The sequence below is a fragment of the Cololabis saira genome, chromosome 21 (genome assembly GCF_033807715.1).
Source record: "Cololabis saira isolate AMF1-May2022 chromosome 21, fColSai1.1, whole genome shotgun sequence".
NCBI classification, from domain to species: domain Eukaryota; kingdom Metazoa; phylum Chordata; class Actinopteri; order Beloniformes; family Belonidae; genus Cololabis; species Cololabis saira.
In genome coordinates this window covers 21,796,440-21,821,273 of record NC_084607.1, presented here as the reverse complement: position 1 = coordinate 21,821,273, position 24,834 = coordinate 21,796,440, and the positions used below count along the sequence as shown (strand labels likewise).

General features: G+C 41.4%; 1 protein-coding gene across 4 annotated transcripts in view; it reads right to left on the bottom strand.

Moving 5' to 3' along the window:
- Positions 1-24,834, bottom strand: part of LOC133422689 (septin-9-like) — an 83,981-nt gene that overhangs the window by 48,967 nt on the left and 10,180 nt on the right. Inside the window, exons 1-2 of one of the 4 annotated variants that reach the window (XM_061712723.1) lie at positions 22,422-22,474; positions 20,547-20,609 (exon numbers count right to left, since the gene is read on the bottom strand). In XM_061712723.1, coding sequence (XP_061568707.1) covers positions 20,547-20,589 — 43 coding nt within the window. In that variant the 5' untranslated portion in view covers positions 20,590-20,609; positions 22,422-22,474. Of the gene's footprint in view, positions 1-5,138; positions 5,326-14,021; positions 14,178-20,546; positions 20,610-22,421; positions 22,475-24,834 lie in introns of those variants that run through there. The other 3 variants (XM_061712721.1, XM_061712724.1, XM_061712722.1) reach the window with 3 other exon arrangements.

Sequence of the window (24,834 nt, the reverse complement as noted above, 5' to 3'; positions counted from 1 at the left end):
GCGGCACATTGCTGCCTCCCCGACAATCATCTTCTCCTTTGAGGTACTGCGTATGAATTAGTGACATCTAGTGGCAAAATTGCGGATTGCAACAAATTGAGAATATGGCTGCAGTGAAAAGCCCAGGAGCTGTCTTTGGAACCAGTATTTGGTTGCTGAATTACTGTAGCAACACTTGATACTGCAGGAGCACATTTGTAGTGATTACTTAATACATAGTCTGAAGTGTTATTACAAAGGTGGTTTTTATCATAATTCTACACACAATTATGAACACAATATTTTATTTCTGCCAGAAATGCTTTTATTTCTGCACATAAATGTTGCATAAAGGAACTTTAAACATTCTCACAGCCCAACTTTCTGCAACAGCAGTCACACACATTGTCCTTTAACGGTTGAATGAAGGGAAAAAATAAATCTTTCCTTTAAAAATACCAGAAAAAAAAATCTGCAGTTATGAACTAGTTGTTTTTAGCCACAGCGTTAAGTGAGTCGATGACTTTCCTGGGGCTGGCTTTGGCACAGATTTTTACGCTGCAGGTTCATCTGGGAGCAAAACAACATCTAACTTCAAAACCCGACAAAGATTTGCTGTGTTCATTGTGCAGAGTGACCCTTGGTGCTTCCCCTCAGCACCGGAGCAGTTGCGTCAGCAGCAGGAAACCTGTCCTAGCTGCAGGGGCTAGAAAGGCCTGATTATGCCGATAAGCACGGAGGTTCTTGAGGAGGATCCTCTGTGGGAAAATGCTTCCTCTCTCTCTCACACACACACTGGGTCACTGAGGCTATTGAGTCTTAGTCTTACAACTTAAAACTACACAATGGACATACATGACGTATATATTATTTAAAGAGGGCTATGAAAATCTACTTAATGAGTCATGGCATTAGTGGATCTGAGGCAGGAAACTAAAAGAGTTCCTGAAAAGAATCCAACACCACACTTAAGTGGTAGTTAGTTAATGACAACAGATTTTACTATGAAACGTGTTTGAGTTCCTGAACATGTGACCTGATCCCTGCTCAAGAGGAAGTTGCTGAATTTACTCGACATACGACTGAGGGACAGAACAGTTAGCATGGCCACAATGTTGTATGACAAATTCCCTTAATGTTCTCTTCAGCCTGTGTATAAATTACAGTTATAAAATATATTGTTGTGTTTGTAACAACTTATAATAATAAAGCGTTGACTCTGAGCTTCTGTTGAACACACTGCTGTTTACTTCAGGACGTTAAGTTACAGACAGCGCAGGAACGTATCAATGCCCGTAGGAAAAACAGTGATCAGCTATACTGCAGAACACAGGGGAGTATAACTGCACTAAGAAAAATAGGCCCATACTACATGTATATTCCTTTATTATGGTATATTAAAGCTTAATTCCTCATCATGAGATCGCTTGTTTGACTTAATCTTGAGAGTGGCTGTCAAGACTTGTGAGTCATTGGTGAGTGCCGTGCTGGCTGTAAAAAGAGGCCCGGCTGCGCTCGCATCCACTCTTCTACAGCCTACCCAGACATTTTCACCCACCACAGAAATCTATTCCTGTGGAATTTCCTCTCACCAGACCAGCAAATGTCCCTAACATGCAGTTCACACATACGGAGAAGAGAGCCAGATTAACAGAGAGCCTGACATGGTTGTCATCGAAGAATTGGTATTTTAACGATTAAACTAATGTATGTTCACATCATCTGAAGTCAAACTAGTAAGAGCTGTGCTGGAAAACAGATATATTTTTGCAACGAAAAACAGAGAATTCAATATGTTAAAAGACAGGATATGTTTGTGTTTTTGTGTCTCAGTAGAAGGCCTGATAGTTTGGTGGATGATCTGTTGCAGGTCATGAAGCAGAAGCCACAGCTGAGGTCATCAGCCCCATGGGAAAGAAAATCATGTCTCCCTACGACTCTGCCTTGCAATGGTGACACAGCAAAACACACACAAGTCTGTCTACTTTTACTGTGAGGCCTTTAAAGGATTATAGGACGTGTAATATTTTTACTTGTATGCAGTATAACGCCTAACTGATCACATCATCTTTCCTTCCGTTTCTCCTTCCGAACCTTTGCTGGAGGTTTTGTATTCTCGTTGTGCTTGTGTAGGTGTCTGCTTATTTCCAAACACATTCAAATACTCTAGGTGTAATAATGAATTGTGGTGTTCATTTGTTAGCCCTGTTTCAGACAGGGCGTACATCGTCTCCGACCTAATGTCAGCTGAGATAAACCGAACAAGATGGAGTAGGACACGAGTTCAGGCTTGAACAGCTTTACATTAGTCCACCAGCAGCGGACCGCGTAGCCTTCACGTCTGAAGGAAATCGCTGAAGCACCATCATCACTCAAAATATGAACAAATCGATATTTTGCTGCCAGCAGCGCTATGATAAAAAGATGGACGAGAGGGGAAGAAAGATTGAAGCTATCACAGAATAAACAAATAATGCAGCTCTGACTGCTAAGGGTGCCAGAATTAAATATTATTTAAAAAGCAACCACCAAAAGGTTGATCTTTCTTAATAAAAAGAGGTTGTGACTCACTATTTTGTGCTTTACTTTATCACGGAATCATTGATCAGTTTAAAAAAAAAAAACGACATCAACACAAAATTTAGGTTATTCGTTTTTTTTAACATAAATACTACAGTGAAAACAGTCAAAGAGTTCAGGAAAAATCTCTGCTGCTGCATGCACATGACCTACAAGTCTTCAGGCTGCACTGCACAAGAATGAGCCACAATGATAACAGTTACATGAGATTGAGGATATCTTGGAAAAATTTCTGGCTTCATCCAGGGATGTAACATGATACTTTATTATGTGAAAATGAAGGCATCTATGATTTCTTTGTAGACATGCTGCCAAGTTCTCTGGGCACGAGCTCGTGCCAGATGGAAAGAAATACAGTCAACACGTGCTCTATAGTTAGCTGAGTCCCAATTCAACTTCCGTTTGTAGGGAAAACCCCCCAGATGTTTTGTTCTAATGTGCCAAAGATAAGAAAGAACATCCAGGATGTTATTACCAAAGAGTAGAAAAGCCAGCCTCTGTGATCGTATAGAGAAGCATCGGTGCGTCACCGTATTGTTGAGTTGCATGTGTGTGAGAGCAGCACTGATGCAGAGGCATTTTATTTAAGACATATGCTACCTTTCAAACCTTCAAGGAGACTGGGAGGTCTGCGGTTATTTCAGCAGGACGACGCCAAACCTCTTTTGCCACAACTTTCAAAAATGTGGTTTCAAAGCCACAAACGGTGCACGTTTGACCGGCCTTCCTACTGTCCAGATCCGTCTCCTGTTTAAAAGCTCTGGCACATCAGAGATGACGATCCAGCTCAACGTTGAGCTGCTGAAGTCTTGTTTCCTACATGAACAGACCTCTACTAATATTCTTTTAGCAACATCACAGCAATTATTATCCTGAATTCCCTAACACTTAAAAATATATCAAAATGATGAGTGATAAAACTCCTCAGATTGTTTGAGTGTGTTATGCTGTTATGAAAATCTAGATTTTATTATAATAAAGTTATTAAATGAACATACTCAAAATAAAAATACAAAAAAAAAAAATAAAAAAAAAAACGATTCAAATGCACCTTAACATTTTTTATATTTTTTATATTACTTATATTTCTTGTATTTCTTATTGTTTGCACTATTGCTATTTATCTTGCACTGGAGAGGTGATGCTACCTCTAATCTCACAGTACCCAGGTACATTGATAATAAAGTATTCTGATTCTGATTCTGATTTTGAATTTCTTTTGTAGTTGTGTTTGTTAAGTAGTCAGAGATTTAGATGAATTTACAGATCATATATTCATTCTTTTGTTACTGTTCTTTTCTTTAATGGGTTTCGGTAGGATGGCTAAAAATTACAAAATTTAAAATGAGTGGTAGCGGTGACTATCTTTTGTTTTGGACAGTTTCTCAAAACCAAATCTTGAATTGTGCATACATGAAACAATAGAATCAGTAAAAGTAGATGTTTTTTGTTTAAAAAGGACCAATCATGATAAATGCTCATGGGTTACAGTAAAATCTGACTCTCATATGACACGCCCCCCCCCCCACCCCGGCTCTGTGTCTTGCTGTGTCACTGAGCGACACAGGGTCATGCATCATGTTCCACTGTGGTGATACAAAGGTATTACTGCACACTTAGCCCAACCAGGGGCAGCACACACCACTGACAATCACAACAGTAGCCCATTATAGCAATGCTGCACAGGAGCAAGGGGGTGTCTAAAAGCATGACTTTAAGCCACAGGCAAACTTCTCTGCTCCTGGTGCCTGTCTTTCTTGAACGCTGCTTATCTTTCTGCTCCGTTGCACTGTATAAGCTACAGGTTTAAAGACCTAAAGACAGGAAGAGAGGCGAAGAGGTCCTCCATACATACCTAAAGCTAATGGTGCTGACAGAGGAGCAGCTCCGGACAAGTGCGGATGCATTCCTAATGGCTATGCGTTTGTGAGAGACAGACATTTGTAAGACAGAACGACAGGTTGGGAGAGAGGTGTCGGCCTGTCAGCCCCCTGCCCACCCTCTCTTCCCACATCCACCTCCAACCAGGCCGAGGGGCTGTGGATGGACAAGCTGCTGAGAGAGGAAAAGTGGAAGCACAGCCAGAGGTGGTGGAGGAGGAGGAGGGGTGGGAGGAGAGGGATGACAGAGGGAATCTCTGGGCAAGGGGCAGGGAAATCAAAAGGAAAAGACAGAAAAGCGGGGGGAGGTGTTCCAGGTGTTCACCTCACAGCCATATGGTCTGCTGCAATCTCCCGAGCTCTTAGGGTATTACTTTGCCTTTATGTGAGTTAAAGAGAAGCGTAATCGCCTGCAGGCTTTCTTCTTTGCACACACTTTCTCCCCTCGTAAGAAATCCAGAAGAAATGCACATTTATATCAAAGATCACTTAAAAGTAACAATTAAAGCACAACATCCCTTTCACAGCCACACCTCACAGCAGACATCCACAAACGTTTCCAACTCTGTTTCTCCACTCAACCATGTGGAAGCGATCCCCGGTCCCCTCATGGCAGGGTTAAAGAGAGCCTCGCTGCACAGACTGACGAGGAGAAAGCAAACGGAGGAGCAGCAGAGCACATGACAGAAAGAAACTGACCTTCAAAGTCTGATATGATCCCCTCCAAGTGAGCGTTGACAGTGGAATCAGACATTTTTGGGGTTGCGAGCGTGTGTGTGCGTGTGTTTATAATGCGAAAGAGAGAGAGAGAGAGTGGGAGAGACAGAAAAGGGAGCAGGAATCCCTTTCCCTAGCAAGGAAAAGTCTTCCCGAGGCGCAGTCCAGCTTTTAAACAAATCCCAAATTAGGAGCCCGTGTTAGAGAGAGGAGGGGAGAGTTAAAAAAAAAAAAAAAAAAAAAAAAAACGAGTAGCTTGATGTCTGCCTATCTCCCCTCTCAGTGTAGCAGCAGCAACTTATTTTTCTCTCCTCCTTCTCAACTTCCAGAGTTTGGAATGAGCCAGCAGTCCCCCCCCCCCCTCCCCGAAAGCCTTCTACCCCACCTCCTCTTTCCCTCTCTTCCCTCCACCCCTCTGTTTCTCCTTCCCTTCATATCTCCCTCCCCTTGTGCAGCCCTCCTCTCTGACTACGGCTTCTTTCTGTGAAACCTCTCATTTTCCCACTGGGTCGCTCAGATCATTCGCAGGCAAACAGTCGGAGCCTCTTCCTGGTGGCATGGTCACATGGTGGAGTACGCTGCCACAGTTGACTCTCCAGCATCCTACTTCCAAGTTTATCGCAGAGAAAACCTGATAGAGTGCAAAAGTTACACTTGTAGCAATGCAGAAAGAGACTATGGACTAATATGGTCAAGGCGGGCTCACGCGGGAGTTTTAGTAACTCGGCAGACATGCTCACTTGCTCTGGAGGCAGACATCAATAAATAAGTAGCCTAATGACTTAATGACCACATGAATGAGGCTCTGTGTGTGGGGGCGGAGGGGGAAGGGTGGTTAAGGGTGTTGGTCAGCGTGCATGTGGATGTGTCTCGAAGAGGGGGATGTCTGTGTGCTAGTCTGTGAATGTATGTGGAGAATGTGCTGTCATTCTGTCTCATCACCGGTTTACCGGAGCATCTTACACAAACTGGGGATGAGCAATACTTTGTGATTCTGAAACATTTCTCACCAGACGTGCAACACTGGCTTAACTTTAATAGGCTTATCCTTTAAGTGCCGTGGCACCCTGAAGCTACGATTCATCCTCTAGCAGACACAAGCAACACAACTGAAGGTCTGTGAGCTTCTCACTGGTTTAGATGCAAAATCTGACAGCTGTATTTGTGTCTTTACATGCATGTTAACAGATGCTCTTCTCTCTCTGCACTCTGCAAAGACATACTACTTTCATTAAGAGATCCCTGAGAGCAAAACAACACCCAACATCAATATGAAAAGGTACACGAAATTAAGACGTGCAAAAAATGTTTTTCGAAAAGGTGAAAAATGAAAATCGAGATGAAAAATTAGGAAATGATTTGGATGTAAGCTTGAGCAAATTTGTCATGTTGTAAAGGAATCAAAAGAGTTTACAATCCCCTCAACAGCTGCCGTCATGTGTGCAATTTATCATAAAGCACATGAGATTTTTAAGCATGTCTGGAAAGCCAATTTGTTGCTTACATTGGAATCAAAGTTTGCACTTTCTGTTGATCTGGGCATGTTTACCGATGATAAACACAGATGTGTGCAAGTGCACAAACACATAGTGACATGCTGAATTTGAAAATAAATATGAAGGGTTACTGTAGCAAAACGTGCAATCTGAGATTAATGTTACACCACATTTCCCCACCACTGAACCATGCAAAGTATGTAACCCTCAATAAACCTGTGATCCCCCAGTGAATACATCTGGCTGACACAGTTCACACAGATTCCCAAACAGAAATACCTCTTTACATCTTCTTTGTCTCCATCTGCCTTGCTCAGAAGTCTAACTCATGCTATCCCCCCCATCCAGATGCGAAAACATCTGTAGTCATATTCTTGTGAAATCTCTCAAAACCTCGCAGTGTGTCACTTCCTCCAGCAGAGGGCAGTGTTGTACTTGTGTAGAAAACCTGTCGCAGGGGTTAACAGTATTATTAGTGTGGTGTCACTGCCAACCAGTAATATAATCTGGAAATAAAGAATGAGACATGAGGAGAATCTTGCTACAGACACACCCTCCACCCACATGGCACATGGCAAACACACCCGTTGCATATATTCACAAAAATTCACACAGACAATCTCTGCAGCAGATGCATGCAAAATTATAAACGTCCATGCACACAGAGAACAGCACCCAACCCCTTCTCCCGTTCATCTCTCTATCACTAGCAGACATGTTACAATTCTGTAACCATCACACTGAATGCCTCTCCCCAACCCCTTATCCCTACTTTTGACCTAGATCCACCCAAATGTCTGAACCCTCACGCAGCCATTTGATGCTCTGCAGACCAGCCAAGGGTTTTTAAAAAGTAAATTTGTCCACATAAAGATAGAAAGACATGCAGGCACAAACAGCAATGTGTATTTCCTTTCACTGCATATCCTTGCAAGCCTCAGCAGGCCCAGACAGCACTAATCCCATCTGCTGTAACTGTCACCCTGGGAGAAGACCAGAAGGTTTCTTCATCATGTAAGGGGCTTCATTCATATCACTGTAGTCATGATTCATCCACTCAAATCCTAATCTTTACATGCTGTTTGCAGAAGATATGCCTTAGATATAAGCCACGTGGGTGATAAAAGGTTTTAAAAGGCATTTATCGCCGATATTAGAACTAAAATCTTCACCGTCAGTTGATGATAAAAGAGCCCTTTGTCTCCATTTGGGTCTTTTTTCACTGCAGCATTTTATTTCAAATCCTTGTCAAACTGTCACAAAATCACACAATTACTATATTAAATGTTCAAAAACACTTATAAGGAGATAGGAGAATGTGGTAATACTGTCATGCCAGATAATTGAATTAGATTCCTAACAAATCCCATATTTTCCCACAACTTGGGACTTTTGTACTTGGCTGTAGGTTGCAGTTGGTAATGGTAACGTTAGATGTACATAGCTGGGTTATATTAGACTTAATGCTTGGTTAAAGCTTGCGATACAAAAAACAGAACAAAACACATGGTTACACATAGTAGCAGCATGGTGGCTTGTGGTTAGCACTGTTGTTGCCACACAGTTTGAAAACCCTGTGGTTCAAATCTCATCTCAGGCTTTTCTGAAGGAGTTTTGTATCTTCACCCCATGTCTGTGTGTGTTTTCACCCACAGTCCAAAAAACTTGTATGTTTTTTTTTAACATGTTTCTTTATTGGGTAATCCATGTAAATTATATTACACAATAAACATTTCTTTTAAAGGGTTCGACAGAATATTATATTATATTTTACCATACACACTCAAAAAATAAATAAATAAATAAATAAATAACTAAATAAAAAAAAAAAAAAAAATAATAAAATAAATAAGGACACAAAACTTAACATAACAAACACCCCAAAACACACACACTGCAAAATACGTAATTATAAACAGGTCCCAAAGTAAGTACCGATTACCAATCAAACTCTGACTGAAGACAATAATAATAGGAAAAATAAAGTAATAAACTAAAATACAGGACACGCAAAACAGCAGCAACAAAAAAAGTTAAAAAATAAAAATAAATAAAAAAAATAAAATAAGATAAATGAATAAAAATTTAAATAAACTGACATAAGAGGAACCCTAAAAAAAAATGAGACATGGTTAGCAATATCATACTTCTCTGTAATTAAGTTAAATCAGATTAAATTAATCTTCCAAGGATGCCAAAGAATTAACAAAAGAAAGAATAGGTTCCCAAATATAAGAAAACTTATCAGAGCAACCCCTAATACCGTATTTAATTTTCTCTAAATATAAAAATGACATCAGGTCTTTCAACCAAGAATTGGGAGATGGAGGTTTTTGGTCCTTCCATTGAAGTAGAACACGTCTACGAGCTACAAGAGAGGAAAAAGCAATTATATTAATCTCCTTCTATTACAATCTTCAGGTACACCAAAAATAGAAAAAACTTGTATGTTAGGTTAACCAGTGTTTTAAATTGCCCATAGGAGAGGGTGTGAGCATTAAGTTGTTCATCAGTCTGTTGCCTGGCAACCTACCTAGGGTTAAACCCCACCTGTTGCCAAAGGTGGCCGGGATGGGATGAATAGAAGGAAGAGGGTTTAGATGATAATTATATATCGCCTGAATGTACAACATCACCCTCTCATAGCTTTCTTTGACACCACTGTTGTGGACAAGTGAATAAATATAAAGATTTAAACGTTTTTCCTTGTGAGACAAAGCTGACAATCTCAACGGTGAAGTGTGACACAGCAGCAGCAAACACATGCACAATTTTGACCCTAAGGAGTTCCAGCTCAGACTGAAGTCAGTTTTGGTCATTATGATATAACAATGCATTTGCAAATGCAGTTGCTGGTGTTATGTTGCACCGCAGCTTATAGAGGAAGAGAGACGGAGACAGCCGCCCCCTGCCTAAAGAAACCCCAGGGCACCACCACCTCTCTAATCTGGCTCATGCCCTTTTAGGAGCTGAAAAACGATAGGAGCGGAGTGGGAGGAGAAGAGAACAACTTGGATACGTGCCAGGCCAGTGTGGCAGTTGTTAGGGCAATGCCAGGGAAATGGCAAATTGCATATGTCAGTATGTACATACACAAACCACAAACGCTTCAGTGTTGCAGTTTGTGGCTTACACCTGTCTTTGTCTGAACAGACAAATGCAGGTACGCATTTGAGATTCTGCAGTATTACCTTCATACCTCCTACAGAAGGACCTACCATCAGATCAGCTGAAAGGTGTAAAAGCTGTTGTTTTAGAGGTGATTTAGAACTTGTTTGTCACTGCTTTCCATGTCACTCTTAGACAGTCATTGTTATTTCCAGGAACAACTATGGAGGAAATTCCAGCTTCCTGATGCACTCATCCAGCAGCAAACAAAAGGTTTGCTGGTCTCAAAGCAGACAGCTCACCCATGCGTCAGGGGGCTGCCAAACAACCCATCTGGATGAAGTCAAATCTGTGGGCATGGATGGTGCTTGCTCATTTGCACATGCTTGTATAATTTGGATAGGACTTGTGAGTTACTGTAACTTTGTTTACATGGCAACCTCCATAATAAGCAGCTACAACTGCTACAACAAAACGGGGAAAAGGGAGAGGTGAACGTAGGAAAAGTGGTGTGCCTGTGGTTTCTACTGGTGGTCAAGGAAAAGAAGATATATTTAGGGAGAAGAGGGAGGTATGAGGTGACACTGACACCTGGATGGAGGAAGATGTGCCTGCTGTGGGAGGAAAAGCAACACAGCGAGCATGACTAATGGCAGAATCATGCCGCACAAGAGAGGTTCCTGGTGTTCAGTGCAGTGCAGCTCTGTCCTCTCAAAATGCATGAATCAACTGCAGGGAGAAGGATCTCTGACAGTCTGGGGTTTACGGATGTTTGAAAAACACACAAGCGTCTAAAAGATGCACATCTACAACTATACCTTTAATGTAAGAAGCTGCAATAGTTGATAAACAGTGAACAGAGCGGAAGCTCGTGCAAGCATGTTCAGCAGTCTCTCAGTACTGCAGACACATGCACATGAAAGCCCCCTCCTGCGGCCCCAGAGCACATACTGCCAAGTAGCTGCAGCTAAAGTAGATGCACAGCTGTGGTGACAGCAGCTGCCCTTTACCAAATGTTAAACATCAGCACCCAGCCAGACTCCCCTAACTTTAATCAAATGCAGCACCTGTTGGAAACATGGTGTGACTGCACTGCATGAAGTCAAATGCACACACACACACACACACACACACACACACACACACACACACACACACACACACACACACACACACACACACACACACACACACACACACACACAAACACTCACAATGGCCATATCCCTTTTTTGTTTGTGCAACACACACATGCTGCCGGCATGTGTCTGTGCGTTATCCCTCATGTATAGGGGGAGATAGTTTGATAACTACTGAGAGCAGCTGTCCGCCATCAGAGATGACGCTCAATAGGCCTCACTCACTCCCTTCACCCTGCTCCATCTGCCGTAAAGTAACATAAGCAACTGTCATCACTGTCTCCGTAGCTCCCGTCACAGGCACGTATAGAGTTTTCACTTTTTCTTGACCCCATGTGAAAATATCCCCACCCTTAATGAAAAATTTGGTCTGTACTGCAAATACAGTACAAAGAAGGTGTGCCCAAACTTTTGGTCTGTACTGTATATCGTGGAAAGCTTGAAAAAAAACGTCTGGATTGAATTATTTACTTTCTGTACACTCTTCAATCCTGTTCAGGGTCAGGAGTGTGGAAGGGGGGGGGGGGGCTTTGGGAGTTGGAGTGGATCCCAGCTGTCACTGGGTTGGCGACAGGTTACACCCCAAACAGGTTGCCAGCCCATCACAGGGCCACGAGTCAAACAACCATGCTATCTTTGAGTCAATTTTAGACTCACCAATCAAATTAACATGTTTGTTTTTGGACCATTAGAAGAAATTGGAGTACTTGGAGAAAACCCACCCAGGAAAACAGGCCACCCTTTTACCCTCCAGTCTTTATATTTATCTATATGGATCCGTCTTAGTATATATTCAGGAAATGGAGCAGGTGCAAGGAATTGTGAGAAGGAACTTCCTCCTTTTCTTTTATAAATGATGGTTCGTTGAGTCTGATATTGAACGAGATACTGGAGGAAGCGGTGAAGTTCTTCTCTTGGATATTCATAGAATGTAATGAATAAATCATGCCACCTGTTGGATTGGTCCAAGTTGTTTCATTCAGTTAAAGCTAAAAACATTTAGACTGGACCGTTATACTGTATTAATGTTGATTTATTCAACTCAGCATCTCCACCTAGTGGGAGAAGAATGTATTAAACATCAAAGTCCCGGTAGATTGATCAAAGGTTGGTATGATTGTCAGAAAGTCGGGATTAAAGTCATGACCTTGAGTTTTCAATGAGTTTTCAATGAGTTTGGGCCTGTGACTGTGTCATACGGAGGTTAACCAGACCTCATCAGCTGATCTCACTGTGACTGGAATTAATGAGACATGCATCCTTTCATGCTCTGTTCACAATCTCTGTGGTTCACGGGCAGTTTCAGCAGGTCATATCACCACTGCTGAGTCATGTGGGAGGAAAAAGGCACTGGAAACAAAGGGAGACTTGCAAATCACCATCAACACCAGAAAAAAAGGGAACATTTGTTTTTTTCATTGTGAAGTGAACGGGTTCAGCTGAGGCACACAAGCCCTACTGGTCATACAGATCTGGATAAGATGGGATGATGTCAAAATATGGCAAGCAGAGTGAAGATGTCTACTGAGCGACATAATATAAGAGAAAGGATTTGAAAAAGCAAAAACTACTTCTGAGCTAAAAGAATTAAAATCTTCAGTTGAAGGAAATATTTTAATGATTTAAAGGGCCAGATCTGCTTTAGAGCAACATAAATGATTCCAGCTGATGCTCTAAGGGTTGCACGGGGTGATGCAGACCATGAAAACTTAAGATAGAAAAGCAGTGAGCAGGTGAACAATAATGGAACCACCGCATGCAACAATGCAATGATACAGATGAGGATAACACCTACGTAACACCACCACCTTCCTTTTACAGGCTTGGAGGTGAAACTATGATAGCTCTGGAGCGACTGTTTGATTTAGCCCGTCTGGGTTGCTATGGAAACATAGCAGTGCAACATGGCGGACTTGATGGAGGAAGACCTGGGAGATAAACATGCTTTGATCCAAAGTAACAAAAAAAAACACACAAAAAAAATCTTGTTTTAATATTCTCCTTGACTATTGAAAGCATACAGAGGAGAGCAGCAACAAGCCAAAGTGTATAAACACACTCACAAAGGCCCAGAACCACGCACTAAGACACATCACATGCTTGAAAATATATCAAAATACATGCTTGGATATTCAGAACATCACAGAAACACACAGAAAGCCCATCCAGAAAAATACTGAAAGTCCGTCCCACTGAAGCTGGAGGAAGCACCTGGAGACAAGAGGCCACATTTTCGCACAACCTCAAGGTGCTAGGAGTTATTCTGGGCTTACACATTCATCCCCATCAACCACACTTCTGCACACTCTTTGTCACATCCAGTAAAACACATGGCGCTTGACCATTTCCACTTCTGAAAAGATTTCTTCATGCTTTTTACAACACGCACACTAACACTCATAAAAATTCCACGCAGAAGCAGACAGCATTGCCTCACTGATGACTTTAGCATAATGTCCACCACACATACTAACACACACGTAGCAGCGGGGTGGGTTTTTTTTTGTTTGCAAAGTTGGCCCGTCACTGCTCTCTAAATGAAGCAGGATTTTCTCTGTCCTGTTAACTAAAGGAGGGACTGACTAATGACCAACGCGGGTTAAGAGCCACAAGGGACAAGAGTAGTACTGTTCAAACAGAGAGCTTTCCTGTTTTCACACCAAGGAAGAATGGGAGAATGCACATGGAAAAAAGCGAGAGAGGCAGAAAGCTCTGAGAAGAAAGTGATGTTTTGTGTCAGTTCAACACAAAAGTTAGATTTGATTACAAATTTAAAAGACAGGAAAAGCCACAGTGACGGACAGATGACCTGCCAGGATCAAAGCTTTTAACAGGAAACAATGAGTCACAGCAGAGTTGAGACACAACGTTGCAGGAACCGGGTGGATAAAGAGTAAAGGAGGTCATCGAGGCTGCTACAAACGCTGCAGAGACTCCAGCTCCAAACCCCAAAGAAAACATGCAGTCAGCAAATGGGACAGAATGAGAGAGTGGAAAATACCATAGAGGGAAAATAGACTGGTGCAGAAAAATCACTCAAGTCCCAATAAAAGAGCCGATTAAACTCCGGGAGAGAAACGTGAGCCCATCTCAGCTGAGAGTTCCTGGAGAGTTTGTCTTACCTGAGAATTTGAATTTGTCCCCCTCCATGACGGGATCACTCCCTCCACAGCCACATGTAGCGTCTGCTCTTTGACTCCTCTCTCTCCCTCTCCACCTTTTTTTAGACTTCCCTCTTCTCTCGTCAGTGGCTCCCTCACTCCTTGCCTCCTTCCCTCTCTCCCTCGATTCCTCTCCCTTCTGCTTCTGCTCTCTTTCCTTTCAGATTCCCTCTCCTCCCTCCCTCCCTCCCTCCCTCTTCCCACTTCAATTCCTTCAGTGCGTCTTGCTAATGAATACAAAATTACGACATCCCCATGTGCTGATCATATGGTGCATTCACTGCCTTTTTCTTTCTCCCTCCTCTCCCCTTTAAGAGCCAGCCAAAAGACTGAAGCTGCATTGTATCTTGAAAATAGAAACCATTAGCTTAGCCATGTGACACGACAGGATTCTTCAGGACAAAAATAACCTCCAGGATATGAAAACTCTTCTTGCCGCTTGCTTATAATGTTCTTTGTGTGCTTGTGCTGTGATTGTGGCACCGTCTGTCCTGTCAGACTGGTGCGACAACCCTCCCTAAAGCATGTCAGGGTTTCCTCATGATGAAATTGATACGGATCTGCTTCAGAAATTTGTGGGAGGATGCCAGCAGGAGTAAATAACACAGATATGCAAACACAGTATGACATAGAAAAAAAGGAGGAGCTTGATCAAAACACACAGCCCCCCCCCAACATGATTTTATATCCTTAATTCATGCAGGAGTGAATGTTAGTGGTTTGTCACGCCTTTGTTAGTGGTTGCTAAAAAGATAAAAAGAGGAAACGCTTGATTGAAGGAGACTGGTTTGTGTGCATTTTGAATGCCAAAAATAAACGCCATCCACTTCTCAGAAATGTGGGTTCATAAAACTCTGACGACCTCTTGACTGTTGCCACGTCCCTCACGTCGGGGGTCAGGGGTCACGTGACAAGCGTCTGAGCTCTGATAGAGAGCTCAAACAGACTCAGACATGTCAGTCTGCTGTATTGTGCAACAGCCACCCCCCCAAGAGACCCTTCGGATGAGTTTGCATGTGTTTGTGTGTCCGTTTTTTGTCATTTATTCCTTTGAGTCAACACCTATCTTCAACAAGTCTTCAGGTGAAACCACTCACCTAGTTGTGGTGGGCTGGAAGAGAAGTTGAGGAAAATCTGTGCATTAGCAGCCCCAAATGGACAAAATATGAAACTGACACAAGTTAAAAGCACAGAGGACTAACCTTATAGGGGAGGAATTATTAGAGTTTAGCACTGTATCAATGAAGGGAAAACTACTTTCACAATATTGATTTATAATTTAAATGCAGAGACTATATTTAAGCATTATGCCCAAACCTTGTTTTTATCCTCATTTGCTATTGATAGCTTTAGCCAAGGCAACTTGAGGGCTATGATTTTAAAACAAGTTTTTATCAGATGATAAGTCAGTTTTCCCTTTGTCTTAACTGATCATCGCAGAACTCAGGTCAAAGGTAAGGCAAGTTTATTTGTATAGCACAATTCAAAGCGCTTTACATAAAAACTTTTTTTTAAATGCATTAAAAAGTAAAAATGTTTAAAGGAAGAACTACAGACCGACCGGCATACTGTAAATCAAAAGAGATGCAAAAAATAAAGATTGTAGAACATCATGATGAATTACTGAAATGCAGCAGTAAATAAAAGGGTTTTCAACCTTGTTTTAAAGCAAATGAGTGTAATCAATTCTGATGCATTCTGGGAGTTTGTTCCACAGGTGAGCCCGAGACCATTCAGAGATTTATAAACCAACAGCAGGATTTTAAAATCTATTCTGTGACAAACAGGAAGCCATTGTAAAGATCTAAAAAGCATCAGTCAAAAGAAAAACAAATGTTTTTCTACATCTTATTTTTCTGTAAGGGATTTTCCCTATGTAGTGGGGACTTGTGTAGACCTTCAACATCAGACCCACAGTGCTGTTGGTTGAGGGTCTGAAGGTCAAAGCCAATTCGTGCTGGTTTCCAGCCATAGCCTCTGCGTACAGAGATGTCTTTAGATTTTCTGAATCTTCTAATGATATAATACATTTCAGATGAAATGAACAGGCTTGTTGCTGGTCTACATGTTGAGCCATTTGTTTACAGTCATTTAAAAAGCAGCGAGACTCTCCCCATATTTACTACTGACATACTAAATAGTCTTCGTAGACTTAGTTATGTTACCGACCTGTTGCCAGTTCAACTAATTAGCCGGGAGATATAACACCAGGTGCTGTCCTTGCATGTGCTTAAAAAAAAAAAAAAAGGAAATATTTTCTTAGTTTCAGCATTTGTTAAATTGGTTCTGTACATCTTTCAATTAGACATAGGGTTTGAATTATTTTTAAATAACCTGAATCTGTTTCAGTTTACATTTCATGAAGTTTCACATGAGTGCATGTGTGTGTGTCCAATAAAGTAGAATCTGCTGACTCCTAGAAAAGAATTAACCGCACACAGAACAACAAAAGGCAACAATAGGAGTGTTGGACAGTACAGTGTGTGTGTGTGTGTATGTGTGTGCACCCGTTGATATTACAGCTACACATCCTCCCAAACACACGCCTGCTGGCTCATAAATCTGCCCTGTTGGCAGATGTTTGTATGGGGCATCTCCCTGAAAATGCCAACACACTCTTTCTCTCTCTCTCTCTTACACACACTAGACCTCCACACATGCACCCCCCCCCCCCTCACACTCACACACACACACATACTCACACACCCTGTGGCAAATGCATCATCGACAGGGAGGTCCGCTGACAAGCAGAGCCCCATCCGTAGCCTTAAGCACTTACCAACGGCTTGCGTGTTCATCTCTGCTTGTGTGTGTGTGTGTGTGTGTGTGTGTGTGTGTGTGTGTGTGTGTGTGTGTGTGTGTGTGTGTGTGTGTGTGTGTGTGTGTTCTGTCTGCTTTGATGGAACTTTTACTGTGGTTCACACTTGGTGGCTCAAGAGCTAGTGACTATGCTCCAAGATTTTAACTAAACTCATGCCACATTTGTGCATCAAGTGTTCAAACAGACCTTTGAACGAGACCTTGAATTTTGGGGATATATTGTTTTTTGCATTTTTTTCAGTTTGCTCCAAATTGAAGCCAGATTAAGACGTTGTTTTTTTCTCCCACTCGGAGGCTATATAGCTTCCTTAACTCTCAGCTTTGCGTTTCACAAAGGGTTAAGCACTAAAAACCGTGACTAAGCAGGAAAACAGAGCAAAGGAAGGGCTGCTGCTCACCATTTTCTCCTAAAATACATAGTTACGCACATGCTTCTGCTCACTTGCTCTTACTTGTGGTCGTTTTGTGGAACGTCCCTATTTTTTTCTTTAAAGATTGTGTCTGGTTTTATAGCGCCCATCCAACAGCAGACGGAAAAACTCTCATCCATATGTATGGCTAGACAACCATCAGAGGAAGTTTGGTAGCCCTGTCTGATATTTATTTATCTGATGGATGAATACTCACCCTAAACACTTCACCAAATCATGATTTTGAAATACTGCTTGCACACACGTCACTTACTGTATGATTTCACATCCTCTGATGCAAGACACAGCTTGTATATTGCACATTTGTGAAAGTCCTGCTACAAGACACACAGCTGATCTCAAGCTGAGTTTACGGGTTTCAATGTGCTGTGTGTATTCAGGAATATTTATTGTTTCGCAATATCAGAGGTAGTGCTGTCAAGCGATTAAAAAAAATTGAGCAGTTAATTAATTAATATCTGTAATTAATTAATCTAATTAATCGCTTTTTTAATCGCAACTAAAAATTGCTGAGAAAAGCCCTCAACTTGAAATGTTTTCCTTTAAATTCATTACATTATTGTGGCAGATTAAAACATTGATATATTATATAACAACAAAAAGTGGCTTTATAAAGTCATTCATTTATTTTTTTAACAGACTTGAACAGATGTAGTCCTAGCCGTTTACATCCACTTGGCAAGAACATTCGCCATCCTCAGTCGCAGACGTGCAGATGCGCGAGGTGCTCTCCTTCTGTGCATCCGAAATGCCATACTAAAAAGTATATACTAAAAAGTATACTTAAATTCGGCACACTTTTGAGTAAATATCAGTAGTGTGCATTAATTCGGACATACTATTAAAAGCGCACACGGCACTTCCTGCCGTTGGGAGGGGGGGAGTTGTTACCATGGTAACCTGTCACAGCAGCGGTAGCAGCGGTAGCAGCGGTAGCAGCGGTAGCAGCGGTAGCAGCGGTAGCAGCGGTAGCAGCGGTAGCAGCGGGAGCAGCGGTAGCAGCGGGAGCAGCGGTAGCAGCGGGAGCAGCGGTAGCAGCGCTCCGCTCTTTCCTGTTTATTCTGGCCGAAACAAGATGACATTATATAATATTATTAAATATGAATATTATAATATTAATATTATATAATAATATTATTATACTTAATATTATACTTATGACTGACATATACGTATCACTTAGCAACCAAACGCCGCTGCATTGCATTGTGGGAAGTTTCTGCTCGGCTAGTGTCCATCAATCAACACTAATACATTTCTCCGGAATGAGTATGGATAGAGCATACTATTGAGTACGTTCTAATGTTTCATACTCATTAGGGTGGAAGTATGTGATTTCGGACGCAGCGCTTGAGTTTAGTTTGGGGAACGAGCGTTGCTGTGGCAACATCGTTGCTGTGGTAACATCGTTGGTGCTAACGTTAGCTGTGGCTGCGACTGGGTGCTTTGCGTTTATGTGGCTAAACTTGAGCTGCTTCGCTGGTGAGCAAAGTCCTTTCAACAAAGAACATATGTCACTCTACCTTTATAAATGGTGCCTTTGGGGCGTTTTAGAAATGTAAATTCCCCATTCACTGGACCGACAACTTTCACATGATCCTCCATTATCTCTTCTCTTCTTCGCTACACACCGCCCCCATGCCTGTCCAGCTACATTGGGAGCCTAGCAACAAGCTAAACACGCCCAAACACATGGATAGCCAATCAATGTCCACTTCAGGGTGGGACTGACTATTGTTTTCCACCCCTAACAACTCAAGCACAAACACAGATTTCACAATGCTTATTGTAATAATTATGTTTCTTGGCTATACTTTCACTATTTCCCATCTAAGGTAATAAACGGGCTGGAAAAAAAGGGGCCTATATGGGACTGTGTGCTGGTCCCAAACTGGCATTTGCTTATGAGGTTGACCCAAGTGGTATAAGTTACTCTTGCCCGTCTAATGACCATGTAATTGAGCATAACCACTGCCATAAAATTGACATGGGACCAACATGGAATCAATAGAAAATCCAATTTTGAAGCCCATTTATATCTCAGGTGGGTACCACATACGAACGTTGGCTGGGTTCTGGTTTTATTGCCTAGTAGGTTATTTCTTTCTATGTATTGTCATTGGATCTGAGTCTTTCCTGCTAAGCACACTGCTGTTCTGTCAGGAACAAAGAAGACAAAAATATATACACTACACGATACAGTGAATGCAGACAGAGTCAGTAATAAGCAGACAGACAAAACAACATTTTAAGCAACAATGAACTGTGAATCTGTCCTCTGTTCTGTTCACTCTCGTGTCTCTGTCACTGCATCAGTCAGCTCCTGTTTACTCACTATCAGCCATTATCTGGACAGGAAGCAGAACCTGCTCTACCTACAGCTCCGAATGTTATTGACACTGATTTATGTAATGCTTTAGAGAATTAGCAGATGCTTTGTCTGCCCTTGACATGCCCCAAACGGATCTTTGCAACATAGACAATGGGAAATAAGGCTAAAGCTACTAATGGATCTACATGTTGCACAAAACTGTGCAAAGGTTCATCATTGTAAATGTTTAGTTTTATACATCACTCATTACTGTCAGGAAGTGGCTTGATCTGTACTTTTCTGCACTATGACGGCATTAAGCTAGAGTCACAAAGATCTGAAGCGGCAATAAAACAGGAACAAGGACTCGAATACATGCAACTATGTACCGTTTTTTTTTCTTTTTTATGTGAAACTGTGTAAAAAGACATACAGACAGTATAAATATGGATTCTTTTCAGCTGACCTAATAAGCCATAAGTAGACATGGTTCTCTTTATTACATATATAAATCTATAAACTACACATTCATTCTTCATATATATATATATATATATATATATATCTGTCTGTAGGAATAGGTTCGTCTGAATGATGGTAAAAGAAATGATCCCTACGATTACACAGAGAGCCAAAGACCCTGAGAAAGACTAAATGCAAAGAGTTCTGTGAAATGTTTGGAACAACCTGCCTACCAAGTACCTTGAAAAACTGCGCGCTAGAGGTCTGACGCAAACCCCAGTGTTTGAAGATAAGAGGGTGGTTTTCTGGTTTTATCAATTTAAGTGCATCCTCACTTGCAATTAGTGTCACAAAATGTTTGCATGTGTTATAACCATGTATATGGGTAGAAATGTGTAATCATGTGTGATGGAAGGCTGAATGGACAGAGAAACAAACACTACAGAGGTGCAGTGTACTTACTGGGACTAGTAATGCCAGATCCCTCCTTTTCTGCTCTCCTCATTCGAGTGCTAGCTGATCGTGCTGGGGAGACAATCGAGAAAAGAGAGAAAAATGACAAATGAGGACAATGTACTTTGCTTAGGTACATATTAATAATGTCTGTGGTGTGAGTCAGACTTTAGAACACAAACTGTTGTGCTATGAAGCACACATGGACAAAACTTCAGGTTTCTGTCTAAAACATTCAACATCCTGCTCAGCAGCACCAATTTCAACAGAGTTGGCAAGAACTGTGCAGGAGAATCGACTGCTTTAGCTTTCTCTGCCGTATTTAGTTGTGTTTTCTTTCTTCAACAATCGTATTCAAAATGTCACATCTGTGTGGAATAAAATGACCTTGAGGCACACCTGCTGCCAGCCCACCGGTGCTCTGGAAAGGAACGTACGCTAAATCAACAGAGACACAACAGGGAGCAAGTGGAAAACCATTTCCTCACATTCCCTCAGTCTACAGTTGCTATGTGGAAAAAACAAATCAAACAAATGATTAAAAGGATTTTATTCCTGTCTGAGTACAAAGTGGTTGCTTTGTGGAGGAAAGATGACTCTTCAGAATTAATTTGTGGTTCTACTTCAGCTTCTATATTGCAGATGAGTTATGAGTTGGTAACCCACGCTGCACTTTAAAGAAGACACTGTAACTGCACACACACCCACACACATCCATCACCGAAATAGAAGCCAATGCAGGGCACGTGTGACCAGCAGATAGAAGAAGTGGTTGACACTGAGACATTCTGGAAAAGACTGGTATGAAGGACAGAATTGAGCCCAAGAGCGATAGAGACCAGGGTTGAACACATCAGACGAGACTACAGCTGTAGACTAAGCAAGGACGTCCCGGAGACACCCCTGCACGTAATAGCAGGATGCAAGATGCTTCTAGGTAAGGTATACATGGAACACCACGAGCAAGTAGCAGTAAGTGTAACCAAACATCTGTTCTAAGTATGTTTATTTGTCACATGCTGAGTTATAGGCTATAGTTATCGGCTTATAACATTCATTGAAATGTAGCCAATGAAATGTCATCAACTGATGGATTTCATTGAAACTTTTCGACAAAAAAATAATGCAGAATGATTAAGTAGCTTTATAGCACAACTGCACCGTATTAATGAGGTCAAAAACATCTAGTAACTAGATCTTGATGACTTGAGATTGATCGACTACGTCACATCCAGCGCTGCTGAAGAGTGCAAATGCGCAAAAAGTGTTTCCATTACACTTCTGCGATAAACTGTGAAAGCATAAAAATGTTTTTGGGATGTTTGGCAGTTGTTTTTCTTTTTCAAATTTTTTTTTTCAAAGAGTTTTCTTTGCAATATTTAGGTTTTACACAAATCTAGGGGTAATGGAAACATGACATATGTGAACAATGGAAGAGCGAAAGTCCTGTGGGACTTTCAGATCCAAACCCATGAACTGGTGATGACTCACAAACCCGGACACTGTGGTGGTTGACATACTCCAGAACAAAGCAGTAATGATAGACGGAGTAATCTCAAGCAACAGCAACATCAGGAAGAGGAATCATGAGAGCCGCTACACTTGATGGCAGCAGACCTGCCTGCACTTGAAGAGGGCAACCGCCCACAGAGGAATGGGTGAGGCTGCAGTATTTGATTCATGCAGTATATATACATAAGGGGTTTCAAATTTGTTTCAAAAACCAATTGTGCTCCAAAACGACCCTCCACTGTCAGGTGAAAAAGCGGTTAAAAAGGCTATATCAAATGTGTTTAATTAAGATGCCATACAAAGAGGGCAATGATAAAACTAATTACAGAGAGAAATTAGCAATATAAGAAATTAATCTGAAGCTTAAATTACCTTGAAATATTCACTTTTCTTTTCCAAAAGCTGATACCGCTGAAAAGTTTCACAAAGACCACTGTGATTATTCCCTTTTCACATGGCCTCGCATCACGCTCATGGACAGATCACAGTTCCAGCTGCTGGGTCCTATATGTGTCTCCCCCTCCTGGCTGTGGCTCTGCTAAAAACGCTCAGGATAATCGCTCATTCATCTACACCGGTGTGTGTATGTGTGCAGATAGCTCTGCGGCATCTCCATCGGTGGTGTACTGAGCTGCTAACATACCATCCTGATGATTTAGCTTAAGTTTTAGCTTCCTGTGTATGACTTTGTACAAGTGACTGCACTTACCTGAGACTATAATTTTACAAAGAGTAAACGGATAACGTTTGGCACGAGCTTTGCTAAATGGGCAATACTTCATGCCCGCTTAATAAACTATATTTAAGCAGTCGGCCAGCAGAAGCTTGGGCACTAAAGTGAGTGAGTCACCCTTCCTGTGAGCACATGTTTTATTTAACTTTCTATTGTAGTCTTTAATTTGACTCATACAGGCTCTACATCATTAGAGCAATAGTGTTTGAAACAGAGAATGGATCGGTTATGCTTATCTAATCTGTTCATAAAACAGGTGATGGCATGTTAACAAGATCTTTACTTAATTTCTCCCCAATCAACCACATTTTGACCACATCCCATCCTCTCCTGCATCGACCGCAGCTCAGATGAACTAACTTCATCCGGTGGCGGATGAGTCAGGCATCCTGCCATTTGAAGCTGTTAGACACCATGAGTCAGAGCACAATATGACCTTCATTTTCTGCCAGTAATGCCAGCAAACACAGTGGTTTTTTGGTTGTCATTTTTATTTTTTATTCTCTGTTGAAACTAAACCCAGATGGTCAGAGGGATCAAGCTTTCTTAAGCAAATAAAATAAACTATTTGAAAAGAAAGGCTAACCATATGCCCTCCTTTGTTTCTCCAACAGTCATGAATGCAATTTTATATCATTACGTGAGCGACAACAGGAGCTGGGGTTAGTTGGTATTAAATGCAGAATTTGACAAAATAAGTTTCAATGTATCAAAGTCAGGGCCAGGGTTTCCGCGAAGGCTGAGATAAACCAAGGCGGTGAGGACTGGACGTTGAGACACGGCTGTTATTTTGAATTGATGTCAATGTAAAGAGATTATTGTGATAAAAGGAGGAAGTGTGTTCAAACTGTGATTATTCTTCAGGCTTTGCATTGTAGAATTAATCCTGACTAGGTAGGTAGGTAGGTAGGTAGGTAAGAGCTTAATATGGTGTAAATGTGAATTTTGCTTCATGGTTAATTCATAGTGCCACTATTGAGTCCTCAAATTCACTTATTAAATGTGCTATAATGTAAGTTAGCCTTTTTTTAATTGCTTTTGGTGCAAAAAACACAAATCATCCCTTTACCAAGTGATGACATGAGCAGTCTATTATGTGTGTTCTTCTGCAATACATCAACTTTTATTACTGGCATTTTCTTCTTGATGTTGTATCTCTGTGAGGACCGTGTTGTTGCATTTACAGACAACTAATGTTTTCGAATAATGAATAATCTTTCTCAGCGTAGTAATGAACCTTCCCAGATTGATGTGTCGCAACAATTGCTTCTCGAAGGCCATTGCTTATATTTTCCCCTTTGGGATTGTATTAGCGCCACATGAATGATTCAAACCAGCTAACCACCAAACAACTATTGTCATAGCGATCTGAACACCTGCTGATGATCAGCTCATTGACAGCTGATGATTACCACCACCTGGCGACAATGTTCTCTCTTAAACCTTCTAGAAGTGATAAGGAGGTACTCCGTATCTTTTTCCTTCTTTCTGGCAGCATGTTTTGTTACATAGATAATGACACAGTGAAAAAAGCTATATGCTGTCGTTTGTCTTAGGTTGGATTTTCTTCATGCTAAAACCCACTATGATCGGACGATTCTTATTAGTATTATGGTTTGAAAGAGGGCTACTCATTTTTGCATATAATGCCATGGTCTACGCCAGGTTCTATTGTGTTTTGTGTTTCTCTTGTGTCTTACTTGGTTCTTTAGGTTTGATCTAGTGTTTAAGACTTGTTTCCTGTTTTATTTTGAAAGTCTGTGTGGTCTGTGTCTAGTTCCTGTTTAACCACCCTTGAGTCCATGATCCTGATTGTTTGCACCTGTGTCTCTTCAACCCCTGTGTCTTGTCTTTCCCTTCCTCCCTGTTTGTCTTCATTCCTTCTTTTTTGTATCCCCTGTTGTTTGCCTGTCTATGCAGTTGTCATTGAAGTCTTCTGTTTTGCTAGTGGAGGCCTTTGTTGTATTTCTTTTGGATTTCTACCAGTGCAGCACTTTTCATTTGAATAAAGGACTTCACTGTACTCCTGCTGCCTCAAGACCTTCGGCATGT